Source organism: Hemitrygon akajei, chromosome 8, assembly GCF_048418815.1.
Source record: "Hemitrygon akajei chromosome 8, sHemAka1.3, whole genome shotgun sequence".
In the NCBI taxonomy this organism is placed as follows: Eukaryota; Metazoa; Chordata; class Chondrichthyes; order Myliobatiformes; family Dasyatidae; genus Hemitrygon; species Hemitrygon akajei.
The window spans coordinates 102,569,455-102,588,852 of NC_133131.1; the positions used below are offsets into that span (position 1 = coordinate 102,569,455).

The 19,398-nt window shown below is 37.9% G+C and overlaps 1 protein-coding gene across 2 annotated transcripts in view; it reads right to left on the minus strand.

Annotated features, from left to right (window-relative positions):
• Positions 1-19,398, minus strand: part of LOC140732121 (tyrosine-protein phosphatase non-receptor type 3-like) — a 132,090-nt gene that overhangs the window by 45,572 nt on the left and 67,120 nt on the right. For both annotated transcript variants that reach the window (XM_073054294.1, XM_073054295.1), the window contains 6 exons: positions 16,001-16,084; positions 13,222-13,278; positions 7,492-7,648; positions 4,335-4,501; positions 2,143-2,233; positions 1,343-1,404 (listed from right to left, as the gene is read on the minus strand). In XM_073054294.1, coding sequence (XP_072910395.1) covers positions 1,343-1,404; positions 2,143-2,233; positions 4,335-4,501; positions 7,492-7,648; positions 13,222-13,278; positions 16,001-16,084 — 618 coding nt within the window. The remainder of the gene's footprint in view (positions 1-1,342; positions 1,405-2,142; positions 2,234-4,334; positions 4,502-7,491; positions 7,649-13,221; positions 13,279-16,000; positions 16,085-19,398) is intronic.

Genomic DNA, 19,398 nt, shown 5'->3' on the forward strand with positions numbered 1-19,398 from the left:
ATGAAGTGAGGCAAAAATATATAACATCAACAGAGGATTAGGGTGAATGATGCTACAAAACACTGAATTGTTATAAAATATCAGTTCTCATTTGTTTGCTTGTAATGAATGCCCAGATAAAAGAATCTGACTATCCATGGTAAGGTTGTTAAAAACTTTATCTCAGTTACAGGCAGTGATGTCCAGGATGATAGACTGACAAGGAAACAACATTAAATAATTTCCAGTTAATTTGATTTCTCAGTTTATACTGCACAAAATATTCAAACTGCTACTCCAAAATCTGCTCCAAATTCACTAAATTATTGGTTACACACTTGGTTAACATTAACAGTAAGAAATTAAAATGGTTAGATTGCAACATCTTCAAAAAAACCCACCCAGAAAGTTATGGGAAAGACCACCTGTAGAGAGAGAATGTTAAAATTTTGATGAATGGGATATTGGCTCTGCTTCTCTCTCTTCACAGACACCAGCTCATCTACAGAGTAACTCCAGTGTATTTCCTGCTTTTATTTAAAACAAATTGTCATGAGCAGTCCCTACATATTTCCAATTCCATTTGAAATCATTAGATTTGAACATGAATTTTCTTTTGGGCTTAGATTTATAAACTACATTTCCCCCAGAACAGCATTTGATCCTTTCCCTTGCACATACCCACCCAAAGATAGTACTGTAAACCATTATTCCAAATAATATTTTATCATATAGTTATTTCCCATGAAGCTAATATTTAAAGGAAAAAGATTTTCATTTCCAAATTCTGCATTCAATTGCTTAAAATAGGCCATTGAAAGATTCTACTAGTTTTCTTTCTGAATTCTTGTCATAAAGCACTGAAAAATTCACTTGGAGCAATACAGAACTTCAAATGCACTTGAAATTCTATACGTCTGATTTTTCAGGGCTTCAATGCAATTACCACTAATATTCATTTATCTTTGAAAGATGACACAGTATTTATTTTGATTGCATGCTGGCAGGATGGTCATGGGTTAGCCTCTTTCTGTTCATTGGTGCAACAGATGGCACACACACACACACACACACACACACACACACACACACACACACACACACACACTCACACTCACACTCACACTCACACTCACACACACACTCACACTCACACACACACACACACACTCACTTTACTTCAATTTAATTCAGGAACTATTCCAGTGCCAAAATGACAATTCCAAATAGATGATAAGTCAGACAGACCACTTATACTCACCCTATTGCACTCAAAAAGATTTCTTCTTTCAGCATTTACCAAGCCCTTCTGGACCATATTGATATTTTTTCCCCCCTCAATAGCATCAAGGTGAATACTTACATTTACATAACTGGCATTAACATAATCTTCTGTTCCATTTAATACAACCCTTGTGACATCATCTGTTTTTAATAAAGGGAAAGATTGAGATTAAGATCTCCAAGTTGTTGCTCTTAAAACCTCTCTACATCATTATTATTGAAAATTCAGTTTCGGTTCAATGGCAAATTTCTAATGCATTGCAAATTAAACCGTTGACCATGCCATTTTATTAACTCGTGCAACAGTGGGCCAGATTTCCCCAGTGAAGCTGGCATTCTCCTTGGAAGTTCTGCTTCCAGTGTTAATATACGCTTCAGCCTTAGTGGCACCTTCTGCCCAGCTGACTAGTCTAAGCTACACTGCTGAACTTTCCTGGCTCTTAAATTGGGAGTTCCTCCAATAGGTTTGTTATTTTCACTCTCAATTGCAGCATCTGAAGTCTCTTTCTTACCTTTCTTTGCTCTCAAGCTGGGAAATTTTCCTGCTGAACCCATATCAGATTCATAATGGCTGAAGTGGTGTAGTCATATTCAGATGGGAAGGAGAAATAATCTGTAGAGCAGTGGTTCCCAACCTGGGGTCCACAGACCCTTTGCTTAATGGTATTGGTCAACAGCATAAAAGGTTGGAAACACCTACAAGGTTTACATTTTTTTAAGAGGTTGTTAAACAGGCTTTTTTTTTAGTATAGTGAACAGGTGTTCCAGTATTCAAGGTCTTCTTTTTTAAGTTTTAGGCAGGTCCCACATTTTTGAATGTTCTGAATGTTAAAGATATTATTTGCAGAAATAAGCTAAGGAAATAAGCAAAGAACTCACAGGGTAATACATCTTTATATCTGTTTCTGTCTACATTCTTCGTCATTTTTGCACATGAGATGACGAAACCAGGTTTTTTTCTGTACAATTGCTAGAAAATGAAAGTGAAAAACAATTGCTTCAATTAGCCACTGTTGATATTTTACCATTTTCTTTTCTCAATTTCAAGCCAAGTGACAGATGCAATCTTTATCTTCATACAGAACATCACAACGTTACCTCTTAATAATTCATGTGCCATTCTCTGAAATGAGGAACAAGAAAAATAGGGGAGGAAAACTCATACTGAGACTCTCTTGTTCATAAATTTAGTACTGACTCTTCAATGGGCACATCTCTCCCTACAGGTAAATCTCTATCGTATTCTTCTGATGGACACAGAAATCCAATTACTGTAAATTTTGGTGTATAAGCCAAGAATTTGGCCCCAAATTTTGGTCCTAAAATTAGGGGTCGGCTTATACACAGGGTGCCAACTTTGGAAAAAAACAAATACACGGAAGACAGATCGTATTTATTGGCTGTTTTTGACTCAAATTCGTTCCACTGTCGTAACATGAATTCTTTGAATGATTTGTTTAAACTTACATCTAGTGGCTGGAACACGGAGATCAAACCACCGGGGATGACTGCAATGTCCATATTTTCAGCTTTCAATGCTGCTTTTCTCTCACCTGATGTGCGCTTTGAAGACGTCCCAGACAAGTAGCGACTTTTCTTTCCCGAAAACTTCGGGACGTTGACACCACACCTCTTTAACCCACTTCATCCACCCAGCAGCATTCTTGAATGTAAACAACACCCCGCGGGAATTTTCTGAGCAATCTTTGTTTTTTGTCTCAACACAAAATCACGTCTCTTCATAAATTGGGTGCACCAACTTCGCGTAGCTTTGAAATTTTCGCTGACCTCACAGTGTTTTTTGGCCCATTTCAACGCTTGAACTCGAATCATTTCTCTGGTAACAATGTATCTGGACGATCGCTGGTGATCCACGCACTCTAAAATTTGTTCTTCCAGTTCTGGCCACTGGCATGATTTCCTGTGGTTTGCACATTTCGTCTTTGACATTTCCCTCAGCATGTCCTCTGCCTTTCTCCACTCTCTCACTTGTTTCTCGTTTACACTAAACTTCTTAGCAGCTGCAGAATTATTCGTTCCTTTAGCAAAATCAACAACCTTCAACTTGAAGCCTGCATCATATAGCATTCGTTTTAATCTTTTGTACATGGCGGTCGCAAACTCAATACTGAGTAGATGTACTGATCCCATCACCCCGTACTATGTTTTAACGAGATTACGATGGGCGCTAAATGGTTTCGCGGGGGTTACAATTCTGAGGATTCTTTACCATTGGAAACCTAATCCAAGATTTCCCTCTCTGATTTATTTATTAAGAATTCACTTATAACGCTATACAATGTGTAGGCCTGTTTTCTTAGCAGGTACTGGTTCACAAAATTTCCCGGTTCCGAATCCTGCAAACCTGAGTACTGGCATGTGAGATCTTGTGATCTTTTCTGGTTAAATCAAAAACCTCTACAAAAGGGGTCGGCTTATACAAAGGTAACATGAGAATGGCACTTTTTTAACCTTGAAAATGGGGGGGGGGGGGGGGGGGTCGGCTTATACTCCAGAATATATGGTATTTTAATACTTCGCTGCTTCTCCTTTAGTTTATCTAAACACTTTTTATTTAATCCCAGGAAAATTGCGAATTGTTATACTTCAGTGATATACAAATTGGGGCCATAGCAGAACTTTTATCACATAAAAAATGTTTGATAATTTGCTTCAAAAATCAATTCCACTTACTTAACCCACAAGGCAAAGAACAGATCCATACATTGAGAATGAAACTGAACATCTCCCTGTATAACAAAAGTTTGCCATATTGGAAAAGGTGAAAGACTAGTGATCAGTGCTGCAATGTTTTTATTATTCCTAAAGTTACAAACTATCTCAATACCAAGACTTTCTTAGATCACTTTATAACATTCACATCGAGGTTTCCTTAAAGTGACCAGTCATAACTTGATGAAATCTATATTCATCACCCAGTTAATGAAATATGAAAGAAAAAAGGAAATAAATATCAAGCAGCACTGCTTTATATTTGAATATACTGACACAGAATAAATACAGTGCAAATGTAGAAATCACCAGAGTTAAAGTAGACTGAACAAACTTACGTCAAACTGATTTAGTACTGCTCCAGTTTCAAGTCCTTGTCGAAGCTGAGTCATTGATTCTTCCAATGATTCACCATATTCAGCACAAGAGGGTAATATGGAATTACTGGGAGAATATTGAAAAGCTGTTCCATCTTCCATTTTTCCCTCTAAATGACTGCTTGTAACTTGTAGAGAAGCAGCAATGAAAATTTTTTTGTTAGACACATAAAATTGCTGTTGCAATTTGTAATGTTGATATAAATGTTATATAGATAGAGTATGTGCAGATATCAATAGAAGAATGAACCTTGTATAATCCCTATATAGTTTATTATTGGGTGAGCAAGTGACAAGAGAATAGAAGTTGATCAACATCTCATATGTTTGCCTCACATCTTCACCTTCTAGCATTCTGGAATGTAATTAGTTACTCCTAAAGGAAATCATGGGCTATTCAAAAGGCCTAACAAAAACTTGTACTAATTAATGGTAGACCTTGTTTAGATCAGCTCTCAGGTCTCCAGAGTATGAAGGCAATGCCCTGCTCCGTCACCTGCCAACTTTATGCACATTTCAAAAAAAGCAGCCTAAAACAATTCAAAGACTTAGAAAGTAGCTGTTGAAAAATAACAAAAGATGCAGGTGTTGGAAGCCTGAAATAATATATACATGTTGCAAATACTCAGATCATCAGGGAGAATCTGTAGAAAGAGAAATACTTCAGGTCCGAGATCTTCCACCATCCTGACCTGTCTATGGCCTCTTGCATTATTAAAATGAGGCCCAACATCTCAGCTTCTGCCTGGGCAAATTAGTCATCTGAAATCTGTTATGATTCCTCCAACATTAAAAACTGCCATTCATCATTTGAGCTCAGTTTTTCTTCTATTACTATTTTCTGACCTGCTGGGTTTGCCCTGGTAGGCTTGCTATTAGCAACACCTTATACAAAGGAGCTATACTAGCTGTTACATCAGTTCATTTGGTCTCAGTCTATCTTGTTCAAGTATTCCTACCCAACTTTTGTGCTGCTGAAAACTAACCTGTCTTCTTCCTTTCCCAGATCTTGGAAGATCTTAACAGAAGGTATATCCTGGGCCAAACATTTTGATGCTATTATGAAGAGGGCATGCCAGTGGCTATATTTCATTAGGAGTTTGAGAAGATTTATTATCTCATCAAAGACTCCAGCAAATTTCTACAGATGTACCATGGAGAACATTCTAACTGGTTGCATCATCATCTAGTATGGAAGGGACACTACAGAGGACTGGAAAAAGCTGCAGAGGGTTACAAACTCAACCAGTTCCATCTTAGACACTAACTTTCCTAATATTACCAGATTTTCAAAAGGAGATGCCTCAAAAAAGCAGAATCTATTTTTAAAGGACTCCCACATGTCCTCTTCTCATTACTACCATCAGAGGAGGTACATGAGCTTGAAGACACACATTCAATGTTTTAGGAACATCATCTTCCCCTCCACCATCAGATTTTTGAACGAACAATGATCCCATGAATACAGCCTCAACTCTTTTTGCACTACTAATTTAATCTTTTATATATTTCTTATTGTCATTTATAGTATATTTTATGTATTGCACTGTACTGCTCTCATAAAACAACACTTCATGACACATGTCACTGACAATAAACCTCATTTTGATTCTTCTGGTTTTATTGCAGAAAGGCACAATTCTCCATTTGGAGTTTACTGATAGGTGACTTGGATACAAATCTTGTATATAAGCAGAAATAACCGTTTAGAATTATTTAAAACATAGCAAAGCTAGGTGTGAATACAGAAACCATAATAATACTTGTTCAAGGGTTAAGAATTGGAGAATTGGATGACAAATTGCTCTTTCCAAGAAGGGTGGCAGGAATACAGGCCATACTGCTCTTGTCCTACAGAATTGTATTATTCTAGTAACTTATAAAAATCCTATTATTTAATGATTTTAGAAGATATAAACACTGGTGTGATCATAAAATGACAAGACTAAATGTTCAGAGCAAAATATTTAAATTTTATATCAAGCAAGCACCAATAAATTGTAAAATCGTGTTAACTAATATCACGAGGCTCACTCAAAAATCAAAATAGACTTTTACATTTTTACTTGGATTCTATGTCAATAATAAAAATGACTACACCTAGCATTTCTGCAGTTCAAAACTAAATGAAAGTTTTGAATTAAATGTTTTATAAAAATTTTACTGAAGAACACATCTTAAACTCCAGAAGTCATTATGTTTAGAGTAATTTCAGAAAACAATGCAAACAAAAAAATTGAATGTTAACATATTTGTGCAAGTCTCCTCGGATGAATGTGCAGATACATTAACTGGGGACTAAAGTGAAATGCTTGGCTTATATCTGTTAAAACAAACTTTCAAAGATTGAGGTTAAACTGCACCTTCAAAAGGTGATGAGCATTGTGACTGAAGTTACAGCTGGCTAGAGGCAGCACTGGGATCATGCAGAGAATGATTCTGACCTAGGCACCATTGAAGGATGGCAGAAGATTTCCAGACACTGCAACTGATGGATCAGTAAAACTGGTGGAAAGAAGGGGTTAGAAATGCTATTTTGAAGATTTGAGGCATTTTTTCACCCGAAGCACCCAAAACCATAATTGATTTCAATTGGTCACTTAGCACCATTTGGCAACACAGTTACTTTTTCTCTGTTTTCTGACTCAGTAGCCATTTTTAATATCTTAGCATCAATGGTTAAATTTTTTATTCCTTTAGAATTCTACTACAAATCATGATTATTAGGAGTAAATTATACGATCAGACAACTCTGCTGAGGCAGGGAAAATGACCTTCAGATATACCTCAAAGTAAATAGCAAAAACTGCTGTTAGATTATACATCTTAAGTAAAGCCTGGCTCCGGGAAGGATAAAAGTAATGGAAATTAAGAAGAAATGCAATTTCTGACGAGTATCCACATCCTTTAATAGGGAATATGTTCATGTCGAGACTGGATCAGCCATGATTTTAAAAATGGCAGATTAGGCTCAAGGGGCCAATCAGCCTACTCTTACTACTTGAATTCTTATTGGTGTAAACTGTCTTCTGCATGAAAACATGAAAAATTCTTTCAGGAAGAAATAAAGACTATTCAAGTAAAGCAAACATTTATAAAAAGTTCAACAATTAGTTACCTTCACGTTTGACGAGAAGTACTAGTTCTCTGGAGTGTGATTCTCTGCTTGCTTTTATAAACATAACAACTTGGTCATGTGTATGTTCAGAGATATCTCTGCCATTGATCAACAAGATTTGATCCCCTTCATTCAGTTTGGGTGTATAAATGTCAGCCTACACAACAAACATTAAAATATCACAAACAAAAGCAAAAGTTTTTGGAATTATGTTCATCAAACTAATTTATGACCACAGCAACCTATGTTCTCCTTCTTAGTTTATGTAGTAGGAACTAATCTGTTAATTTTTAATTCACTAAACCTATTTTGCAACAGCAATGCTGAAATATTAACTTTTACTCTGAAATATATTGCTTTTACTCTGGGGAATTTTGTCCCAAATCACCTGTTTTGAAAGCAAAATAAAATGCCCACCTCTTTTGGAACAAAATTGAACATTTATCAGCTCAAGCATTTCCATGCAGATCAATTGAGCAAGCTGATTTCAATTACTGTTACTTAATCCAGCACAAGAAAGCTTTAGATATTAATCCCAAATGGAAGAAAATTCATTTAGTAGTTATTTATCATCAGAACAACTTCACCCAAGTAAACCTTCAAGTATTCCCCCGGAAGACAACCCCATCCTTTGTTGGTACAGGATATCAATTCAACTTTTACTTAAAAAATGTGGCAATGGCAGGCAAAACCAACAATTATTATCCATTACTATCTATCTTTTAAGCTGTTGATGAACTATTTTTTAAACTATTACAGACTTTTGTGGTAAAAGTACAACCATGCTGGTATTGGGTGGGATTCCCAGATTCATACTCAGTTACAACAAAAGAAATGTGACAATTTCAGTCACAATTAAGTTTCATTATATGGCACATCCCAGACTTTGGTGCTGCTGAACTAGCTGATTTCGTGGACTATCAGATGATATTCTCCCACACATTTTTAATCCACATTTCTGATGAACGCAAAAAATGAATTTTCTGGTAAACTCAGTAATTTTCAGGGAGGCATGGGAACTGAAGGTCCAGTACAAGAAAACCAGGGCCTTGGTCTGAAAAAAGGGCTTGAGAATCAGCACCTGGTGAGTTAAACCAATAACAAACAAGAGAAAATGTGCAGATGCTGGAAATTCAAGCAACACACACAAAATGCTGGAGGAACTCAGCAGGCTTGATGAAGGGTCTTGGCTTGAAATGTTGACTGTATTCTTTTCCATAAATGCTGCCTGGCTTGCTGAGTTCCTCCAACATTTTGTGTGGTTGCCTGGTGAGTTAGATGTAGGAAAGTAAAATTATGGAGGCAAAGACATAGCAGATAATAAACTTCTCCTCACAGCAGAGGTTTCTAAGACCAGAGGTAATATTGTAGCATTTAGGTTATAGATTTATCTTTATCTTTTCTGAAATAATTATATGGTTGTCCTAATCAGTATTTATCATTTATTTAACACCACCAAGATAGATCGCTCTGTCAATGTTACATTGTTACTTTTGGCAGCTTAAAAGAGATTAATTGTTATGTTTCCTACAATGGCAATTCTTTGAATGTCCATTGTTGACTTAAAAGCATCTTTGAACATCCTGAAGTTATGAAAGAGGAAAGCCGTCCTCCAGGCAGAATCATGGAGGTACTAAAATTAGAGCAGATCCTCTTTACATCTATGACCCTTTAGGAATTTTGAGTCCAGTAGGATTATCTGCTAGGAAGATCCTATGAGACCTATGCAAGAGAGGACTTGGTTGAGATGATGCTATACCAGCATCAGTTGCTCATGAGTGGACAAGATGGCTAGAAGAACTTTGTCAATTGAAAGACTTCAAGATAACTAGAAGTTTGAAACCATTGTTTTTTGTTGAAATTCCTGGACAGGGACTGCACAGTTACACCATTTTTCAGATACAACTGAACATGCTACAGAGTGGTGACTTGCCTATTGGCATATGTTCACACGGGTACAGTGCTTTTGTTACAGGAAAATCTAGGATAGCTCCATAGAAGTTGGTTTCATCCCTCATATGGAGCTCATTGTTGCTAAGATGGCAAGTTATATGGACACATTGTGGAAGGTGTTGCATATGCAGCTTCAGGACTCAGTGTTTCCTACTGATAATACTTCTATGCTGAAGCATATTAGAAATGAAACTTCCAAATTTTTGTTGGTAACAGAGTTTCAGAAATACTTAAAAGTCTCACAGATATCCCAATGGAAGTATGTGAATACTACAATCAACCCTGCAAATGTGACCTCCAGTGGAGTGAAGGTGAAGGCTTTTCTGAAGAATAAGTCTTCAATATCTTCTTTGGCCTGAAAGTGAATGGCCTATGAATCCCAATTGTTTTGAAGGACTTTCGCTAGATGATCCAGAAGTCAAGAAGACTGTTACCATGAATGTCATGCAGATTGAAGAAGAGTTGGATGCAGTGACACATTATCTATCACTTCTCAGCTTGGATTCTTAGGTTTAAGAACTTGTTCTTAATTCTTAGTTGGAAAAGAAAGCAACTAGAACAAAGATTATTTTTTGGAGAAAAATATGGAGAAGGCAAAAGGTCAAATTGGCTAAGGTTGTCTCTTGGTGGACGAGCTCAGAAAGTTTGAATTGGAGATTGTTGGGTTTTGTCAAAGACAGATTTCCAAATGAATTCAAGAGTTTGTGGAAGGGAGATAATGTGAAAAGAAATAGCCATATTTTCAAGTTTAATCCAGTACTCGAAGATGGAGTATTGAGAGCTGGTGGACGGCATAGTAGGGCAGAAATGCTTGAAGAGTTTAAGCATCCTGTAATACTGGCAAAAGATGTTGATATCTCAGATCTCATTCTGAAACATGTACAAGAAGTAGGACATGGTGGTTCTAACATATTATCAATATTGCGCCATAAATATTGCATTCCCAGTGCTAGTATGGCTATAAGAATCCTTTCTAAGCGTATTTCTTGTCAAACAGTTCCTGCATTTCAGCGCGTAGCATATCCACCTCTGGACAGAGTCTCTCCAGATGAACCTCAGTTCACACATGTGGGAATGGATTACTTTGGACCTTTTGAGGTGAAGAGCAGGAGGAGTACAGTGAAGAGGTATGGGGTCATATTTACCTGTCTAGCTATACGAGCTGTTCACATTGAAGTGACATCTCTTTTAGATACAGATTCCTTTGTTAATGCATTTCAACACTTCATAGCAAGATGAGGACAGGTTTGTGAACTACAATCTGATAAAGCAACAAACTTTGTTGGAGCTGAACACGAGTTGAGAGATGCCATAGAGAAACGTTAACACCCAATCTTCTGTTCCTTCTGAAGACTTCACTATGCTTACCACAGATAGAAGCAGGTCTAATACATGTCAAACTTATTTTTGTGGATCAAAGAGTATATGCCACAGCCACAGGGATGTTAGAAAGGGTCAAGTATAAAACGCAATTTCCTCCAAGGAGCTATTGTGATTAAACACATCACTATGAAGCTCATGGATAATGGGAAGAATCATTTAATTTTTTCCAGACAGAAAAGGATTTGTACAACAAATACATATTAAGAGCAAGACTAACTATTTGGATTGACCTATAATCAAGATCTATTTTTTACAAGAGGCAGAGGGTTGAGGCTATGATAAGTGCTAGTAACCTCTGATCAAGATGAATGCTGCATAACTTGCTGAGATTTCTTGTCTTCTATGTCTTAGTAGCATACAGTTGCAATTATATAATAACTAGGGGTCTAGACTGTGGAGTCGTGTATTCCGTGCTCTGTGTTTATTATGTGGTAAAGGTGAAAGGAACAAGTTACGTATTCATGCTTATTTCATGTCAGTTTGTAGCTTGGGACGGGGGAGGTCACAACTTCGCAGACTGCTGAGTTCATAATGTACTGGTTAGGCACAGGAGTACATTCAGCCAGAGACTCATTCCACCGAGATGCAACACTGAGCGTCATAGGAAGTCATTCCTGCCTGTGGCCATCAAACTTTACAACTCCTCCCTCGGAGTGTCAGACACCCTGAGCCAATAGGCTGGTCCTGGACTTATTTCCACTTGGAATAATTTACTTATTATTATTTAATTATTTATGGTTTTCTGTTGCTATATTTCTACACTATTCTTGGTTGGTGCGACTGTAACAAAACCCAATTTCCCTCGGAATCAATAAAGTATGTCTGTCTGTCTGACAGCACTCAATAAACAATCATATGTCTTCTAATTGCCAATAAAGAATCAAAACAAGGAATTTGACTCTTTAGAGCAATCATTGGAGCTGTCAGCATGTCATGCAAGTATGAAGGCAGGCAGCAATTGCTTTGTTTTGATTTTGGATCGATTTTTTTGCTACTACACCCACATTTGGACCATTTCCCTCTAAACTTTTCCTATCTAATATAACCATATAACAATTACAGCACGGAAACAGGCCATCTCGGCCATTCTAGTCCATACTGAACGCTTACTCTCACCTAATCCCACCGACCTGCACTCAGCCCATAACCCTCTATTCCTTTCCTGTCCAAATACCTATCCAATTTTTAAAAAAATCTGTCTAAGTACCCAAAACATTATCAATACCTTAACGACTTTCCACTCTCTGGGTGAAAATGTTGCCCCTTGGGTTCTTTTTGAATCTTAAATTGATCCCTTTTAGTTCTTGATTCCTGAATACTGGGTAAAAGACAATGCACATAGATCCTATCTATGTTCAACATGGTTTTTATAAATCTCTGTAAGACCACTGTCATTATCCTACATTCCAAAAAATAAGGAACCAATCTGCTAAATCTCTCTCCATAATTCAGTTCCTCAAGTCCCAGCAACTTTTCAGTTTAATGGCATCTATCCTATAGCAGAGTGACCAAAACTAACACAATATTGCAAAGCGACGTCACGTAACATGCTGTGCAATTGCAACATAGCATCCCAACTTCTATACCTATTGCCCTGACCGGTTAAGGTCAGTGTGTCAAAAGCTTTCATCAGCACCTGTGATGCCGTTTTCAGGGAACCAGATACTTGTACTCCCAGGTTCCTCTGTTCTACAGCATTCGCCAGGGCCACTATTCACAATGCAAGTTCTACCATTCCCAAAATGGAACACCTCACACGAACTGCATTTGCCATTCCTCAGCCCACTTATGCAGCTGATCTAAGTCCCTCTGTAAATCTTGATAACTATCTTCACTCTCAACAACACTACATATTTAGCAAATTTACTACTAATACCTTGTAGATTCTCATTCAATTCATTTTTATAGATGACAAATAACAATGCACCCTGCACCAACTCCAATCTGAAAAACAACCTTCTACAATCACACCAATTATATATCCAATTAGCTAGTTCTCCCTGGATTTCATGCACGTTAACTCTGATTTAACAGCCTACCATGCAAAATCTTATCAAAGCCCTTGCTTGAGTCCATACAGACCATACCTATTGCCTGTACTCATGGATTTTCTGTTACTTCAATTAAAAAAAACCTCAATCAAATTCATAAGACAGAGACAGAATATCTCTTACACAACCCCCTTCCTGAGACAAGTTCCAGAATATCAGCATACCTCTCCCCTAATTCTCCATCATCTGCATTCATCTCCCCAGCAGATACCAATGAGAAGTGTTCAATTAGTATCCTCTAGCTCCATATGTATTGGGCTTTTAACAACAAGCAGAAGTTGGAAATACTTTGTTACTTAGGTACAAAACAAACAGACTTATGAAATTAAGAGTCTTTACTCACAGGTGATCCTGGGTTTACTCTTGAGACAATAAGAGGCATCTTTTGATCAGCTCCACCCTGCAAGTGGAATGAGTAAAATATATGAAGAAAGCAGAATAGAGAGATGTTAAGAACATAATGTGTACAAAGCTGTAGTTCAACACAATCCATATTTCACTCAAGTTTTCTAAAGAAAAATTACTTATCTATTATTTTACACTCCAAAATATTTTTGGAAGTGTACTGCAAGTATCAGATTAAGATGGAAATGGTTGGATTCTGTATTTGAATGGAATTACTGCATATAATCAGTTTAGTTGAATGAGTAGCCTATATGGGAAATTCAATATTAATTAACCATATTCTTTGGATATTTAATTCTGTAGTGATCTGTCAAAGACACAGATTACAAATTATAATTCAGTTTAATTTAAAAGTACCAATAAAGCTAAAATTATTTTAACATTAGTTATTCATCCTAAAAAAGCTCATTTGGTACAAGACTGAGCTTTAATATTCTCTCTCATATGACCGTCAACTCCCGCTCCCGTCTCCAGTTCTATCACTCATTACACTATGGCTCTTTACAACAGCCAATTAACTTGTTGACCCATCTTTGGATGTGGTGAGGAGAGGTGGGGAAGAAAATCAGAGCAACCTACTCAGTCACAAGAAGAATTCAAATCCCACACAGACAACACCATGTGAACTTTGGTTGTTGGATTGTGTGACAACAGTCCCAATTTCTGTGCCATGGTGACAGAACTCAGCAGGAGCTTCAAGTGACTTCAAATACTGGAATTGGCAGTGATGAAGAAATATTCAGCAGGTCAGGGGGCAGTTGTGGAGGAATGAGATTCAGTCCACATGAAAGGTGTTGCCTGGAATGTTGACAGTCCATTTCCTCCGTAGATGCTGCCTAGCCTGCTGAGTTCCACGAGCATCTTGTGTTGCTGGTTACTCAATGCCTATATAGCAAGTCTCGCAATTAACAGGTTTCACCAAACAAGAAAAAGCAGATCTTTAATACAAAGTTTTAGTCAATATCAAATTCAGAAAACAAGTAACTTGAGTTAGGACTCTACAAACACATATAAAACAACACTGAATAAATGTTCAGAGAAAATTAGAAGTTGACTCCTACATCTCCCTCCCTAAAAATACTCTGCACAACTTCCTTCATCAAAAATAAAACCCCAAAACACAGGAGGGATGCCTGTTTTGAACACAAAGTCATGCCACTCCACACTAAGAAAGGTTACTTTACTTAATAAGCTTTTTGTTTATAAGACCATAAAACATAGAAGCATTTGACCCACCGAATCTGCTCCATCATTCCAGATATATTACCCCCCACACCATTTTCCTGCATTCTTCCTGTAACCTTTCATGCCCAGACTAATCAAGAACCTATCAATCTCCACTTTAAATATATTCAATGACTTGGTCTCCCCAGCTGTCTGTGATAATGAATTCCACAGACTTACCACCCAATGGCTAAAGAAATTCTTTTTCATCTCTGTTCTAAATTGATGTCCCTCTATTCTGAGGCTGTACCTTCTGATCCCAGACTCCTCCTCCTACTGTAGGAAACATCCTCTCCAGATCCACTCTGTCTAGGTATTTGAATATTTGATAGGTTTTAATGAGATCTCTTGTAGCGATGTGCTACACACAGAGCTAGAAATAACGACACGCAGTCTGTAAGTTGCACTCGAGACTAGCTTATTCAAACCTCGCGGCACTGGCTTTTATGCAGTTCTGTTCCTGCCCTCTCCGGGCGGAAATGACTTCAGAGGTGCATTACATAAGTCTCTTCCTGTGCGCGGGCTTTCTCCCCTTGCTGGTGAAGAAGGCGGCCCAGTGCCATTTTGGGGCTGGCCTCTCTGCCGACGTGGGCGCCATTTTGTGAGCCGGTTTGCCTGCGTAGAAAGTGGGTCGCCACACCCTCCTCATTTTTCTAAATTCCAGTGAGTAAAGGCCCAGAGCCATCAAACGCTTGTCATATTAACCCTTTCATTCCTGGGATAATTCTCACAAACCTGCTCTGGACCCTCTCCAATGCCATCACATCTCTTCTTAGATAAGTGACCCAAAATTGCTTACAATACTGCAAGTGCAGTTTTACCAATGCCTTATAAAGCCTCAGTATTACATCCTTGTTTTTATATTCTTGTCCTCTAAAAATGAATGCTAATGTATTTGCACTCCTTACTACAATCTCAACTTGCAAATTAACCTTTAGGAAATCTTGCACGAGGGCCCCCAAGTCCCTTTGCACCTCTGATTTTTGAATTTTCTGCCAATTTAGAAAATAAGTCTATGCCTTTATTCTTTCTATCAAACTGCATGACTATACACTTCCCTACACTATATCCCATCTGCCAATTCTTTGCCCATTCTCCTAATCTAAGTCTTCTGCAAACTCCCTGCTTCCTCAACACTACAGCTCCTCCACCTACCTTCATATTGTCCGTAAACATGGCCACAAGGCCATCAATTCCATCATCTAAAACACAGACATATAATGTGAAAAAAACTGGTCCTAACACAGATCCCTGTGGAACACTACTAGTTATCAGCAACCAACCAGTAAGGGCTCCCTTCACTCCCACTCTTTGCTGACTGGCAGGAGGCAAATCTTCAGAAGGCCTATCACAAGATATAAGCATCTTGTCATAGGCCTTCTGAAAATCCAAGCAAACAACACCCATTGACTGTCCATTGTCTATCCTGCCTGTTATTTCCTCAAAAATTTCCAACAGATTTTTTAAAGGAAGGTTAAGTTTATTCCATTTACCTTTAAATTGAAGCCAAATTTTCCTTCTTCATCTGGCTTCATTCGAACCAAAAGCAAATCATGTTCACGTCTTACTGTGTCACTCTGGAAAGCAAGAACCTTAACATTACTACACGAAGATACAAATACAGTCTTTCAATTGAGCTGCACTCTACACTTGAGAAAGCCAATTGTGGTTTAACTCATGTTTTAACCTAACTTGAACATGCCCTATATTCAGAAGATTTTCACTGGAGTTTTAAAAAAAACAGTTGATCTCACAAAGTTGTAACAGATGCTGAAGCATTGAGAAGATGATGCAACAACCTACATGAGGCTCACAATACCAACCAACTAGGACAGGTGAATTTCAAGTTAGGTGACAGGTGCTATCAGACATTTAAACATGACGACTTTTAAAAATATTTGTTTTCTTCATCTTTTGCTCCTTCCCCTTTCAGTGGTGTCATCAACACCACAGAAAGGATAAATTTAGCATCCTTTGTCAACTTCATTCATAATGGTTATTACGATGGCAAAACAGAGGAGAAAATAACAATCTCCTCTTGATGTTAATCCTGTCAAAGTCAAGATTTCTAAGAGAGATCGAATATTTGATTATCAAAAATGAACTTGCATTCCAGTGCTCCAAGGATTTTGCTGACATTTTGATAAGGATGCTGAATAGCTCTGAGAAGTGAACATTGGATTTCATGTTACATGACCAGTGAATCCCAGTTCAACTTGGTGCAGTATGGACATAAATTCATGCTCCCACCTCATGAAGTGTCTAGGTAATGTTCATAGAGCCATTTATTTCCTTAATGGTTTTTTTTAAACATGCTCTATTTGGGTGGATAGCACCAGTGAAACCACCTGGTATTGTTTAAGCCTCATTATCAACTATTTTTGGATAGCTGGAAGCTAATACAAAGAAAAGTACACAGGTCCATACACTTTGGTTGATGAGATGGAAGGAAGGGAAGAGGATCTCTGTTCAGGAACTCAAAGCTCTTACTTATTTGTTTGTAACTTAATATTTTTTGTCTTGTACTGTACTGCTGCCACAGAAAAACAAATTCTACAACACACATCAGTGACAATAAACCTGATTCTGATACAGTCAATCTGATTACAGGATTGCCGATTTCTGGTAAGATGGTGGCCTGTTCAATTGCAGTGGTTCCTATGGGGTCAAGCAAAGATGTTATTGAACTTTTAAAATATTTTTTCATGATCATAAGACCCTGCTGGACATTAAGAACTTAAAATAGTGTAGATCTACCCCATGAGCAAGTTGCTCAATAGCAGAGAAACAAAAGGAGCTGGACAGTGCGGATCATGCTGCTGCCTGCGCCAGAGAGTGCATGAAGGCGGTGGGCAGTCTCACAGTGACGACCATCTTAGTCACTGATCTTTTGATTGCAAAACCCTGTCGGACATTGTAAATGTGGAATGCTACAAGTTCAATTCACTGATTTATTGGCGGATTGCAAGGGAGCCGCAGTCTAGATTGTAGCAAGGACTAGGCCTTAAGCTATGATGTCACCGGCTTACAGCTGCCTTAGGAGAGAGGCATCAAAGTTGGTGTATTCCACTAGAGGCAGTGTGGCGTGGCATCCAAGCTGGAGTTTCTGCCCCCCACCCCCAATGTTCACTCTACAGAAGACAAGCCATATTGTGTTCAAATGCAGATTTCTGAAATCCTGCCATGAGTATGAGGTTTGCGAGATGATATGCTCATGTGGATCTCAGTGACATTAAAAAATGCTTGCTCTCCATTTGGAATAGTCACACACTCGAGATTCCTATTGAGCACGAATGTTACCAACATTCCATTTCCATTGACCAACAACTTATCTCTTTCCATCACAGAGCTACAAATAGATTACCTATTTCAAGGGGCCGGTACTAGGCTTTATGGAATTGACTGTGTAAATAGGAGCCTAGCACTGAGTATTGTGGTTTGTTCATTTTGTCAATGGATTTGGAGAATTTTGCAGAAATAGGACTCGTGCTAATCTCCAGTGATTTGAGGTGCTTTCTCTATGTCTCAGAAGCTCAGGCCCACCAAAAGCATGACTTTAATTTGGGAACGAAGTTGCCCACATTTTCTGGAGATTTAACAAAACAGGCAGGTTGAAGAAGGACAATTGGTTTGGCGCGCATAGTTCTTGTTCCTGCTCTCCACATTACTCCTGGGGTTGCTGGACAAAGATTACGTTCACCATTTCTCTGGGTGGAATCGATACTGTAAGTGCTGTTCTTCAGCCTATAGGAAGCAGTGTTTCAAGAAGACCTTAGTGATAACTTTCCACTGTGGCAGATGGCTTTGTAGTTTTAAGCAGTTTTGTCTCCTTTCTCCAGCCCCTCAAGTTCCCTGGCAAATGTTCATCCAGAAAGAGAAGAAGATAAATTTATGACTGAAAGTCCTACACCACCAGACTTTGTAATTCAGCAGGAACCCTTAGCTGGAAAAGGGTTAATAGTGAGGCTGGAAGTGTACCTAGAAATCCACGAAATAGGGCATGTTGGATTCTGGTGTTTAAGTCCAAGGTTCTTTCCGAAGTCAGGAAAGAGACCCAAAAATTGTTGCTTCATGATTGTTTTATTAAAAGTTGATAGAACAGAGGAAAGTTGAAGAGACAGTGATAGAGAAAGCTAAGATTAAATATGGCATCTAGCATAGAACAGCTACTGTATTTTTTTAATACCACAGAGATAAAGAAAATTCCATTCAAATCTATAGATAAGTATTAACCAATTAGTAACCACCTACTCAATACAGCTGTACCAAGTTCACCAATGAGAAAACACTTACTCAAGTAATGCAGAACAAAGAAACTTCCAGAGCTTAATTATGATTTGTATAACCACTAGAGGGATATTAAACTTGCATATAAAAACTAGTTAAAACACAAGCAGCTAATTCATTGTTAAACTGCAAAGAAAATGACAATAAACAGTCTAAGAATTTAACAGTTGGATCCATCAGACATGAATGAAGACTTTGATGATATAGTTTATAAGTTTGCTGTGAGGCTAGTGCCCATTTTGTCCAGTTTTGAAGTGACAGAACATTCCTTTTCAACAACAGGAGCAACTAACTGCTAATACCTCAATTTCCAATGCAGCACAGTAGATTCTCTTCAAATGTATGTATTGCAGTGGATCCTCAAAGTTACAGTATATTATGGAAGTACAGATACTTTCTATACAAGTGGGATTTCTATTAATATGACTCTGTATGCTACTATACAACTGCACTTTGATGGTAGTGAGTCAGCTAGGTAGAATCACAAACAAGAAAATCTGCAGATGCAGGAAATCCAAAGCAACACACAAAATGCTGGAGAAACTCAGCAGGCCAGGCAGCATCTATGGAAAAGAGTAAACAGTTAATGTTTTGGGCCGAGATC